The 14034-nt window shown below is 38.8% G+C and overlaps 1 protein-coding gene across 4 annotated transcripts in view; it reads right to left on the bottom strand.

The window, feature by feature from the left end:
- Nucleotides 1-14034, bottom strand: part of SMARCA2 (SWI/SNF related, matrix associated, actin dependent regulator of chromatin, subfamily a, member 2) — a 193369-nt gene that overhangs the window by 158030 nt on the left and 21305 nt on the right. For 2 of the 4 annotated variants that reach the window (XM_021714086.1, XM_021714085.1), the window contains exons 4-6: nucleotides 8955-9252; nucleotides 8776-8917; nucleotides 974-1229 (exon numbers count right to left, since the gene is read on the bottom strand). Coding sequence is in view for 2 of the 4 variants with exons in the window: in XM_008061339.2 (XP_008059530.1) it covers nucleotides 974-1229; nucleotides 8776-9252 (733 nt within the window). In the remaining 2 variants the exon portion in view is untranslated. Of the gene's footprint in view, nucleotides 1-973; nucleotides 1230-8775; nucleotides 9253-14034 lie in introns of all 4 variants that reach the window. The other 2 variants (XM_008061339.2, XM_008061337.2) reach the window with 1 other exon arrangement.

The raw sequence follows: 14034 nt of genomic DNA on the forward strand, positions 1-14034 counted from the left end.
CAGAATCCATAATCTTAGCTTTGTTTTATCTTGAATCAATACTTACTAGACTCTCTTTTTGGTTGACAGTAACCATTTACATCAGAGGTCCGCTAACTACAGCTTGTGGGTCAAATCCTGTCGATAGTCTGTTTTTGTATATAAAGTTTATTGGAACACAGCCATCTGATTATTGTCTATAGATGTTATCGCACTACAAAGACAGAGCTGAGTTGTGACCAAGATGACATGGCCCACAAAGTCATATAGGCAGATATTTACTATCTGGTCCTTTACAGAAAAGGTTTGCCAATCCCTGATTTTGATAAATGTGCCTGATTTTGATAAATCAGGCGAAAACTAAATTTCTGGAGTAAGAGTTTAAATAAGGACCCCATATGAAGGCACTTATGTAGGGTTTACCCATAGAGCTGAACCAAGGCATAGACCAAAACACACGGGAACTGAAACAAAGAATAAACTATACCATGCTACCAACGTATTCTTTAGTATCATGAGATATGCCATTAACCTGAAGGTCAGGTTAGCACAACACACTCAACATCCGACCACCTCAGTCATTATTCTGGGACCCAAGCACAAACAAGGACAATGCACTGTTTAATCAAAGTGTGAGATGACCACTTTCTTGGACTCGGGACTGGCACCGGATCTTCGAATCCCCAGTGCCTACCACAGCGCCTGGCATGCCATGGGGGTGGATGAAAGTTGTCTGACTGAGCGAAAATCACAGATTGGCTAACCCAGCACCAGATTAGGCCTCTCCCCCGCTATGAATACAAACTCTTCTCTGCTATTTTGTTCTGAAATCATTCTCATAGCATGAGCTTCTGTCTCTGCAATTTCCTTTAGGCCCTTCTCTTGGCCCATAATGGAATGACCACAGACACGAGGGGACATCTCATTCCCCAGGCTTGGTGGCACTTGCTAGAACACAGAAGCTGGTGACCCACTCCCTGGCGGGATGCCTTACCTGTATTCCCGCTCCTGCAGAATCTCCACGGGGTCCAGGCCTTGCGGTTTCTGGATGGGGCTGATGCGGCTCTGCTTCTGCTGCAGCTGAAGAATGGGCGAGGGCTGTCCCGGGGCCGGCTGCGGCACAGAGGGCCCCGGCACTGCTGCAGTGGGCGGCTGCGCGGCTGCAGGGGGCGCGGGCGAGGGCCGGCCGCTGGGCGCCGGCACCGGCAGCTTCTGTGGGGTGCTGGAGCCAAGCACATCTGGCCCCGGGCCTGCGGGACAAGAGCGATATGGGCAGCTCTAGAGGGACGACACGCCGCAGGCCACACCCGGCTTGCCCACCGCCCCCCTGGACTCAGGGATGCGGCCCACCAAAGGTCTTAAATACCTGAGGGCAGAAGAAAAAAAGGACAACAGGAAGGAAAAGGAGGAGAGCAAAGGGGAAGGAGAAGAGGAAAAAAGGAGAAAGAAAAACAAAAAAGAATCTGGCATCTACCCCATGAGGAACTGGCATTCACTAATGAGCACTGGTGAAAATGGTCTCAAAAATGACTCAATACAACTGATTATGGAAACGATGGCCAGCTTCTCATGGAGCTCTACAGTGATTTTTATATTCTATTTTAACTCAGGTGCATTCGGAGTTCAAAAGAATAAGGGGGTCATGAAACAGTCGGATGCAATTTGGGTGTGGTCCTAAAATCACATCTTGCAAATTGCACCGGAAAGTATTCTAGGACAGACCTCTATACTGATCTGGACTAGCTAGCCCTGCTATTTGAACCAATGCTTTACAAACAGGGAAAGGAGTTTGCCTTTCTTCTGAAGTGAACTGGAAGGTGCATAGTTTTCCTTAATGGTCTATAAAGTGTATTTCTAAAAACATTTAGAGTTAGCAAAAAGAAGGAAAGAAAGAAACCTGCTCATTCCACCTAATAAAAATTAGTAAATATTAAGATTCAAGAAAATATTTTTCTCATGTTATCAGAATAAAATGATATGTAATCTTCAAGCTTATCAAAACCCATTTAATATGTTAATTTAAAAGTTTTCCACAATTAAACTTCAGGAGTTTAAATTAATTACTTGGGTTCAGACCTAAATTTTTAAAAAGTGTTCCATTTCTCCTCCTAGGTGAATTTTTAATTACTTTAAAATTATAAATAAGATTAGTGATGCTACCAGATGAGTTAGTAATTTTTTTAAAAAAAAGAATCTCAGTAAGTAGATGTTAAAATCTCTAGTAGGCATTCTTCCAAGTATTTTCTATGTCCTTTCTAAAAGAAAATAAAGTTATTAAATAGTAACAAACATAATAGTCTACCTACTTCAGAGCAACTTAATAATTAACCATACAACATACATTATGAAAAATTGAACACATTTATTCAATTTCCAACAAATACCAATTAGAAATGGGCTTAAATGACAATCAAAGAAAGTTATAAGCAAACATTTTGACAGGAGGAAAGTGAAGAATTAGAACAAACTGCTTAGGAAACTACAGTGTGTGTGTGTGTGTGTGTGTGTGTGTGTGTGTGTGTGTGTGTGTGGTGTTATTGTTATTCCTTTCCCCTCCTTCCAAAATTAGGTAAAATGTTTCCAAAAGATATAGAGCTAGGTAGGATTCCTCCTTGTGGTAATTTGCAGCTCAGTTCTAGGGGTTGATGAAAAAATATCTTGGGGAAAACGCATTTCCTTTTACTTTTTATTTTAGGTATTGTAGATGTACCATCTAATAAAGAGGTTCTTATCATCTAAGCACTTTCTCATTTTTTTCATATGCATACATTTTTATAATATTTTATATTTAGAGTTCCTTTCATCCATATATTAGAAACCAGCTTCTAAATATTAAATCTCAGGGTTGTTAAGTACTGGGATGGGTTATAAGGGGAAGTTTTAGAATATTTTTTCCCTAGAGGTCTTTAAAACAGGGTACATTTTGCTTTTGGGATGCTTTAGGTGTGATCCAGTCAAATGAAAGGAGATACAGATTTCTAACATTTATTTTAATTCTCTATGATACTATGGATCTCCTTAATAAGCTCAAGAAGCAGGTAGAATTAAATATATCTGAAGGCTTGGTACAAGCATACTAAATAAGGAATTGAATATATTTAGGTCCTTTAAAAGCTACCACCTTTAGGTCTTACTGATAGGATAATATCTTAAGAACTACTTTAAATTCAACTCTCAAAGTGTTTTTCCTCCTTTGAAAGTTCAAATAATTCATCGAAAAAAGGCACAACACTGCAATAGTGTTATACACTTCACTTATTCTGGTTCTCTCCTCCTTAGCATCAGTGTCAATAAATACCAGTCAAGGTAGAAACCTATGACTGTTCCTTGAGTTATATCCAAGACACTGTTTTAAAAACTGTATTTAATCAAGGAAAGGTATCCAGAGCATGTCTGTCATCCCTAGTTCAAAATCTAAACATTTTTAGTTTATGACTCCAAACTAGATCAGATATATATACATAGATCACTTTCTTCAGTCACTGAACATAAAGACATTCTAATCTTTTTGATTCACCCTTAACGCTGAGAGAAAGAGGGACATCCAAACATGGACTTAGGCATTCAAACTGCCAACTTTTATGTTGCACTAAACAGATATATTTGAAATACCCTGTATCTTTCCAGAAAAAAAAAAGATGTTTTATCTCAGCTCTACCACCTACTGGTTGTGTGAGCCTAAGCAAGTTACTTAATCTCATAGGCTGGGTGTGAGGATTCAATGAAATAATGTGTATATATTTATATGCTCAACCCTCTCAGCTCTTGTCATTTTTATTGCCATTAAGGACAGGGAAGTAAGGAAGCCTAATTTAATTACTCAGCTTTACAGAAAAACCCCATGGTAAAAGAAAGACCTTTTAGGAAATTCAGTACCATATCAGCCAGCAACTTTGGGAGCAAATATCAAAATGTTGCAACAGTTTAATACAACTTCTCTGAACAAATATTCCGATAAATTCAGCTTGTCATGTGCTTCCTGCTGGTCTGCTATCAGAGCCACTTAAAAGCAGACTCCTCTTCCCAAATAAACACCACAAGTTCATCTACTGTGTGGGTCTATTTGTCTCCTCCCTTTAACAGATTGTATAAAAACTTCTACTGACAGAAGCTAAGAACTGAAGGTAGCTTGTTGCAATTAGCCATGCCAAGAATGTAACTACCTATTCATTGGGTTTTATGTCTGTCTGTCCCTCAGGTAGCTTACAGGGCTCATTTGCTTAAATGACTGGGTCTGCTCTGAAATCATCTCCTCTGCACCAGACACCCTTGGTCTGCTGCCTGATAAGATTTTTTCCCCTGATATCTTCAAAAGGAAGACAAATCACATTCTTTAGCTTATCTTACCTCTTCTCCAACATAAACAATTTAGGCTTAATCACCAAAGGTACAAAATGCCATCTGCTTTTCCTTTAGTCTTCACCTTAGGAGTCAAAGTGAATACATGCCCTGGCCCTTCCAGAAGGAGTCACGGTGCAGCTAAGGGTTGGGGGGTATTACTGTATGCATCCCTACACCTGACCTATTTGAAGAAACAGGGCAATAAACTTATTAAAATACCTATCTCACATGCACAGAATTTCTGTGCATTCAGAGCTCCCATTTGGTCTTCTGGCATACAGGATCATTTATGCAAATAAAAGTTAAATAAACCTACTTCGAAGATATAATTCACCAAAAGTGACATCATCCTGGCCACCACCAGAGAATTATGATTTGACACAAGGCACTACACACTGAACACGTAACTCTGCAGTGGTTCTCTTGTGAAGTGTCAGCTACACTTCTAATAAAATGTGCCTTTGTCTGCTGTGGGCATCATTTGAGTCTAACCCATCATTTTTCTTTTCATTCTGATTCATGTTTCCTTTTAGAGAGTTAAGTAAAATACAAATGGAAACTTTAGGAATTTAAGTACTTTCCACAGGTTGGAAATAAAACAAGTGTAATGAAGTGTATTTATTTAAAATGAGCATACCAAATATCAAAAAAAAAAAAAAAAAAAAAAAAAAAAGGTGGGAGGGACAAGCACCGGGAAAAAACAGGAACAAAAAACTTTTATTTTCTACCTTAAGGTTCCTCCCTCACCCTCAAAAAAACCAAAACTTTTTCAGTTCCCATTTTGTATTTTGTTTGACTCTCTAAAAGGAAACGTGAATCAGAATGAAAAGAAACATGATGGTTAGACTCAAATGACACCCATAGCAGGCAAAGGCACATTCTATTAGAAGAGTGGCTAACACTTTGCAAGGAAACCACTGCAGTTGCGTGTTCAGTGTGCAGTACCTCGGGTCAAATCATAATTCTCTGGTGGTGGCCAGGAAGATATCACTTTTGGTGAATTACAACTTGGGAGTAGGTTTGAGGAAGAACCACCCCAGCCAAAAAGATTGTCCTCACACATGAATAACAATAAGAAATGGGACAAAAGGAAAACTGGAATACAAGAACCTCCAGATGAGTGGCTAATATCCTGAAATATTATTAATAGCAGAGTGTTTATAAGCAGTTATACTTTTTAAAAAAAAATAGAGATAAAAAATTAATAAGTAAAGTCTAATATTAACTTTAAAGAAAAAAAGTTTGCTTTAATTTGACTTGTCCTAAAAGCCAATCTTAAAAAAAAGTGTCTTTGGTAAGTGAGATTATCTGTCTCCCTGATGAAATGTGAGATTTGGGGACAAGTTCAACAATGCTGTCAGATGGAAGCAGCTTCTCAGTGACAGAAATGGGCTCATTCTGTTAGAAGGCAGGTATCTCCTTTCCTCCATCCACAGCCTTCTTGCCCACTTTAGCATAAAACCCTATCTGCCCAAATATCTTCATTTTTAATGAAGCCCCAGCTGTTGCAAATAGAAAAGACATGAACAGTGAATAATAAGACAAATTCCCTTTAATGCCAGGATCAGATGAGGGAAGATGTTGGAGACAGGTTTAAAAAAAAAAAAAAAGAGCCCCCTCCTCTGAAAACAATCCAGAAAATGTACTCAGGATTGGGTTTATTAGGAGATGAGGCATTTACTACATACAAGCATCCAGATAACTGAAACTTTATACTTTAAATGTTACTGTTTTGTTCAGTTTCATGATTTTAACTTTGGATAAAAAGGTTTCTCAAACCATTACTCAGCTACCTACCTTCTTAAATGATACCTTGGAATCTTTCACTATGGAGTCTAGGTCACGTTTAAAAATACCAGTGCTGGTTGGTTGGAGTCTGCAACAAGGTGATTTCCCAGGACAAACTGCAATGTATAGTGGATTATGTCCAGGTGACCAGGTCCCAAACCACCTCTTGGAAGATCCAGGTTTTCTTTCCACCTCTCCATCAAGTTTTCAACTATATGGTTGCTACTAGCTGACCTCTACTCAAAACCCTGCGAGTTAATACTCCTCATATACTGAGATATGGGACATAAAGATTACCGATTTTGTTGACATTGTGTCCAGAGTGAAAGGCAAAAGGCTCTAAGTAAGGAGCGCAGATACTCTGCCCCTTTCCACACAGCAGCAAATTGCATTTTGGTACACAGACGTTGTGATCATTCTTTCCCTTGTCATAAGCCTTTTTTTTTTCGGCCACAGACGAACCAGTATGAAAGTGGCTAAGAACATGAGTTCTCAAGTCAGAATGCTGGGGTCTGAACCCTGACTCTCCAGCATTAGTTGTGTGGCAGGTGCAGAGTACTCATTACTGAGAATGGCGCTTTCGCTAGCAGAGACCTGAGGATAAGCCACACACATACATACATATACATACACTCATTTTTCTTCTATCTGGCTACATTCTCAACAACTATAGTTTTGCAGTTTTAAAATCTCTAAGTATATGGAGGGTTAAATTGCTATGTTCTGCAAATTTTCTTATATAGCCTTACTAGTCTCCACTGCTCTCAGTCCCCCGTGATCCTCTCCATATACCAAAAGGCTCCTTGGTAGCCGCATAGAAATGTGGAAATGAAATGATACGTTATTGTTCTTTTTAAAAAACTCATTGCTGTGGTCTGAATGTTTGTGTCCCCTCTAAATTCATACGTTAAAATGCTAACCCCCAGGGAGATGTTATTAGGAGGTGGAAACTTTGGGGATTGATGACATCACAAGGGTGAAAGCCCTCATTATTGGGATTAGTGCCCTTACAAAAGAGGCCCCAGAGAGCTGCCTTGCCCCTAGCACCATGCAAAGATACAGTGAGAAGGCGCTATCTATGAACCAGGAAGTGTACCCTCAGATTCACATATTAAATCTGCAAGTGCCTTGATTTTGGATTTCCCAGCTTCCAAAATGTGAGAATTATTTGTGTTGTGTGCCTGTGTTGTTTCTAAGCCACCCAGTCTATGGTATTTTGTTATAGCAGCTCAAACAAACTAAGGCACCCATTCTTAAGATTATACCTACAATAAACAAGATGAGTATATCTTTCAGGGAGGCCAACTCTTGGAGCTGCCTTTACCCGCAAGGAAACATTTACAAACCCAACAAGTAGTCAATTAAAAAGCTATAGTAATTTGAACCCTTTCCTATTGTACAATTCCACAGACTTAGGAGGAATACCAATATACCAAACTAATTGTTTGCAATAAGTCATGCCTAGCATGTCAGGGCTGACCCAGATGAATGGAAACCACTCACAGGTAATGGTTATCAATGTCAAGGCATACTCCATTCCCTAGGATCCACAGCTCTCACTAGAGTGGAACCAAAAACTCTCCTCTGATTTTCCAGTTCTTAACAAATACCTTCCTAGAGAAAACAACCTACATGGAAGATTACCCTGCAGTCCCTTATACCTCTGAACTTAATTTGTGGGATCAAACCAGATCACCAGGAGGCCAGGCAAAAGGATTATATCATTTCTACCTATTGCATATTGTCAATGTCACAGCTTCAGGTTTTATCCCAGAGTGTATAAGAAATAGACCATATGGAACCTATTACTCTATTATGAATAAATGTCACTGATGTTTCTATCATGCAGTGCCTCTTACATTAATAATGATCGTGATGATAATGATGATGATGATGATGATGATGATGACGATGATGATAATTTAAAGAATAATCCCCGTTGGGAAATCAACTTTATACTCTCATACTAGAAATGGTTTTGTGTGCTCTGAGAAACTGGTAAGAAACTTCCTAACAACTGGTGAGCATTAGGTATATGACCATGTTTCATTTTGGCTCTGTCAAGAAATTCAAGTCATCTTTGAAGCTCAGCTACAGCAACTTTGAGAGTCCTTGCAATTCCCACATTGCTGACCTCAGTTGCTTATTTATATTTTTCCCTGTTTCTGACTTTCTACTTGATAATTATTTTACTACAGATATGCTTCTTGTAAGCCTCCCCCTATGCTTTTCACAACAACAAGGGGTAGAAACAAATAAATAAACAAATATAAAAATGGCTCTAGTGGGGCTGATTTGAAGAGTGAGTTTTGTGGATAGACTACACAGCATGCAGGGGTCCTTAACCTGGGGTTTCTGGATGGGCTTCCAAGAAACCTTGAGCCTCTTGAAAGAGAATACAAAATCATGAGTGATAGTGCTTTTTCCCTGGGTCCACAGCTTGGACAGGGTTCTGAAAAGGTTAAGAAACACTGCTCTAGGACTCCACAGTAGGTGGAGACCAAGACTCTTGGCCATCAAAGTGGAGCAAGAAAAGAGAGCCAGAGATGTACGTCAAAAGACAAAGTCAGCCCTGGGCTCACACCAACCCAGCGCTTCTGTGTGTGTGCAGCCTTTCTTATCTGAATTGGACCACGGTGCTATTCATTTGGTTGCATATTAACCTACCAGATGGCCTGTTGTAGTTAACAAGGGCCGGCTGCTGCTGTTGTGGCTGTGACTGTGGTGGCGGCGGCTGCTGCTGCTGCTGCTGCTGCTGCTGTTGCTGCTGCTGCTGTTGCTGCTGCTGCTGTTGCTGCTGCTGCTGTTGCTGTTGCTGCTGCTGCTGTTGTTGTTGCTGCTGCTGCTGCTGCTGCATGCCCGGCAACGTCCTTTTCCCCTGGACTGCAAGCTGCAGTGTTTCGGGGAGGGGCTGGCCCCGGGCCAGCATTTTGTAAGCTAAAATCTGAGCTCGAAGCTGATGTAGCTGGACAGGACTGAAAGGCGAAGGACCTCTGTTGGGCTGGCTCATCGCCTGTGGATCACCCGGGATGAGGGGCCCTGGCTGGCTCGGTGGCATCTGGGGTGGAGTTGGGCCTCCTCCAGACATAGGGCTGGAGACGTGCTCTGGGGCTCCCAATGGAGATGGGTGCGGTGACATATAACCTAAAACAAAACACACAAGGAGATCACGGGCCGCCCCTGACAAGCTTGACAGAGAGGGATTTCCAAATAATCTGATAATTTTCTAGAATACTGTTTGACAGAAATGTAAATTGCATTTAATTTAATAATTACATGTAGTTTAAAAGTTTAATACAGAAAATGTGCTATACATATAATTTAAAATTTTCCGGTAGCCGCATTTAAAAAGCAAAAGCAACAGGTAAAGTTAATTTGAATAATATATCATATTTAAACCAGCATATCCAAAGCAATGTCATCTTAAAATGTAAAAAGTATTGATGAGATATTCCACACTCTATTTTCATACTAAGTCCACTAAGTATTTTATACTTAAACCACATCTTGATTCAGACTAGCCACATGTGTCCTAGAAGCAAGCTATTAGGTTGTTGTATGCTTCAAGGAAAGTCACCGGGGGATAGTACTGTACCTTTAAAAGTAGCTCCAACTGAGAGTACAAAACCTGAAGGTATCTAGTATATTTCAGTGAAGAATGAAGAATGTCTTATGAGAAGAGCAAATATTTGGTTTATTATTATGCACGTTATGAATAATTTGCAATTATCGAGGGTCTACATGTTGTAGGCACTGTGCAAAAAAGTTGAGTTGTACTCAGCTATCTCAGCTGAGTTTTCCTTGCAGAGTCTGATCCAAGAATTGAGTATAGATTATTTACTGAAGATGTACAGACACCCTGGTAGGAAGGCAGGGAAAGCAGACAATAAGAGGTATACTATCAAGTCAGCTGCTGCAACGGGTACCTGAAGATTAACCAGTGCAGAAGCTCTAGGGGCCTCCAAATTATCCCAGGAAAGGGTAAAGAAGCTAGGGTACCTTATAACCTTATAATCAGCAGTCACTAGTTATCTCACTGGTTATGATTAAGTCTCTGGGGATTATTTATTTCCAAGGACTTCTCCATGTATGGGTAGGGAAGGTGTCAGTAGATGGACATAATCCAAGACAGTGGTTCCAGCCAATGGAAATCAGACTGGTGGGGGTATAGAAATGGTAAGGGGTATCAGAGGATGTGGGTAAAGCATACATTATTTCTTCAATGCTCACCACAACCCTAGAAGATATGTTCTGTTACCTCAATTTTTTTTAAGTGAGGAAACTAAGTCTCAGAAAGTCGTTACCCAAAGTCACACAATTAACCCTTAGTAGCTCCAAGATTTAAACCAAGGCCTATTTGATTCCAGTGTGTACGCCCTTTCCATGACCTAATATACATTTGGTTATACAAAGGTAAGTTAGGAACTTGGAAGTTTCAAAAATCTTCTAGAACCACTTATGAGATATAACATAAAAATGAGATCTAAATGGAAAATTTGAAAACACAAGGAGGGAGTGCAAACTAGTGCAACCTCTTTGGCGATTTCTGAAAGAACTAGGAATTGACCTTTCATATGACCCAGCAATCTCCTTATTGGGAATATACCCGGAGGAACTCAAGTCATTCTGCCAAAAAGATAGCTGCACACGCGTGTTTGTTGCAGCCTTATTCACAATAGCAAAAATATGGAACCAACCATGCTGCCCATCACAGCTGGACTGGATTAAAAAAATGTGGTGCATATATACATGGAATATTATGCAGCCATAAAGAAGGAGAAACATATAGACTTTGCAGCAATTTGGATGGATTTAGAGCCTATCACACTCAGTGATTACCAAAGAAACAAAGAACAGAGTACCATATGTTCTCACTCATAAGCAAACCTTGAACAATTATCATAATACTGTAAGAAAGGAATTGGCAGCAGTGGGAAACTGCCAGGGGAGGGGGGATGGGATTGGTAGTTGAGGGAAACTGCCAGGGGAGGGAGGGGCATACCTCATCAACAAGGGTACCTGAATAATGAACATTTGTATATCTAACCCTAAATTGTACCTCACATCTTCAAAATAAAGAAAATAAAAAAATAAAATAATTGTATAGATTAAAAAGGTGGGGAAAAAAGAAAGCACTTTTTGGGGGAAGAAAAATCAAAATGCACAAAAATTCCAAAGGAATGTTTCAGGAGATGGCCTGCATCACGTGGCCAAAGAATTCCGTGAAAAACATGACTGCATGTTGTTGGAATAAGATCCAAGATGAAGGAGAGAGCAAAGGCTATCCAAAAGATTACTTTAAGTTTGAGTTCAAAGTGTCAATTAATCAAGTCAAAGGTATCTTAAAACACAATGTTACATACCTAGATGAAAAGTCTCTGCCTTTCAAAAAATGTGCTCATGTCACAATTCTCGTAAAGGCCATAACATCAGTGTCTACTCGATATCTGCTATATGTTTGAACTTACATCAAACTTGAACTGAAAGAACTCTATGCATCTGCTGAATCACAGAGGTCCAAGAATAAGTGACCACCATCGACTGGGGGATTCACTGTCACTACTCACAAGACCAGAGAAAGGATACAGTTACTTGTACCTTCAATTGCCATTGGGAGAGGGAAGCAAAATTAACATAATCCCCTAAAATAAGAATGGGTTTTGTTCTCAATTGGTGAGAAGTAGAACTCCATTCAAGAAAATCCAGCACTGAAGGGAAACAGAACTGCTACGTTTTATTCCACAAATACCTACCCCATTAGGTGGCACAAAAATCATGCAGAAGTTACAGTTCTAGTTTGGTTATATAAGTTAGCCAAGAAAATCTCCCTCAAATCAGCCTGCAAGACTAGCAAAAATTTAAATCCAAACATGTTGTTATTTATAACAATAAACATTTAGAGAATATCAATAACATACACCTAACCTTGTCATTAACATTCTTCCTTCTTGATGCTTACATTAACCCATTAATTGTAATACTAGTACCAAATGGTAGTTTGTTTATTATGACATCTTTCTGACCAGCCCGGAATCTACCACAGGGGGAAAATCTTTCTATCAAAGCTGTTTACATTTTCATAGTAGAAGGGATACTACCATAGGTTAAAATGGGTCATATGTCTCCTGACTTCTGGTCTCTCCTGTTTCCTAAGGTCAGTGATTATAAGGTCACTCATTACAAATTATAGAAAGCCTAACACAACAGACCAAAATAGTAGATAACCCACTCTAAATTCAACTGTATAACATCATTTATCAAATCACTATTTTAAACTATGAACAAGTCATCTTTATGAAGGTGAGACATGGCACAGCAATGTTATGAAGGTGAGACAGTTACATTAACTACAAGAATTCAAAGTCTGAAATAGAGAACCTGGTCATTGAAAAATCAATACAAAAATTTTTACCTCAAATTTGATTAAAAAAAAAACTGAGAGTAAAAATAAAAGTCCGTTTTGAGATCTAATCAACATAACAAAATTTTCCCTCAATTTTGATAAGAAAAAAATCGGGATGGGAAGAATTATTTCTCAGAATTTACAGGAGATGTGAATAGAATCATTCTATCATAGCATGATATTTAAAATGTGACAGAGTCTCAGCTAAAGAGATTTTTATTTCTACATGAATAATAGTCCATAAAACTTGAGGAAAAACAGAATCTAAATGATACAACAACATCACGTATTTTGGTAATTATCTTTAGTTGCGAAAACAGAGTGAAGAAATTGCCTTGAGAGTGAACATACATTTGTCTGTAGGATGACAGTGTTGATGCAGATTCTGCTCTTTTTGAAATCTTGTTTGATTTGCTCATTCAAAAGTAGTCAAAAGTGGCAGTTTTCCTTCTCTACTCTTCAAGGGCTATTATCTCCCCAGTTTCACCTTGCCTCAGAGAAAAGCAATAACCTCTCTCCTATTAATAATCTTGAACTTATAAATGCCAATTTTGTATGAATTTTCTCTTCATGCATACAATACTTAAATATTATATACCTGCTTTTGAAGACTTTTTCTGTCCAATGGACTAAAAATAAACAATGTTATCACTGGGACCATAAGGTACACAATTCAGTGTTTATTGAAGAAAATGGTTTTGCTTCTCAGTCAATACCTTAAAATAACCTAATAGGTTGCTAGGTAGTTCAAGCTGGTAGCTATCAAATCAATAACTCCTCTTTGTACCTGTGTGTTTACAAATGGCTTCCTACAATGAGTGTTTTAAAGATACATGATATTACGAAGTCTAAATTATTTTTAGATCATTATATAGGATAGGACTGCATCATACTAATAATGCTTTATTAAAAAATATGTCTTTAAATAACTAATTCCTCAGACTACAATGCATTTTACTATTTTAGAGAATACGATTACGCATTAATTCTGTTTCCCTTTAATGCAGGCAGACCTTTGCATTTCAAAGTAATTATATCTTATTGAAATAATATAAAGATTGAGATCTATTTAAAATTGTTGACTTGTTAATGCAAATTTACTTCCCTACCTAATTAGACAAAATATACTAAGTATTTCTCTAGTCATGTGTCACATATCATGCCAAGTGTAGATGCCAAGATAAATAAGACATCATTCTTTTTTATTATTATTATAAAGATGTGGGGTACAATTCAGGGTTAGGTATATAAACACTGATTATGCAGGTACATTGTTGATGAGGTATACCCCTCCCTCCCTCCCCGAGCAGTTTCTCTCAACTGCCAATCCCACCCCTTCCCTTGGCAGTTTCCCACTAGGGATTCCTAGTTTGCCAATCCCTTTCTTATGGTATTATAATAATTGTTTAAGGTCCACTTATGAGTGAAAACATATGGTACTCTGTTCTTTGTTTCTGTGGTGGATCACTAAGTATGATCGACTCTAAATCCATCCAATTTGCTGCAAAGTCCATATGTTTGTC

The sequence above is a fragment of the Carlito syrichta genome, unplaced genomic scaffold, assembly GCF_000164805.1.
Source record: "Carlito syrichta isolate Samal-C Ts95f unplaced genomic scaffold, Tarsius_syrichta-2.0.1 Scaffold305211, whole genome shotgun sequence".
Lineage (NCBI taxonomy): Eukaryota > Metazoa > Chordata > Mammalia > Primates > Tarsiidae > Carlito > Carlito syrichta.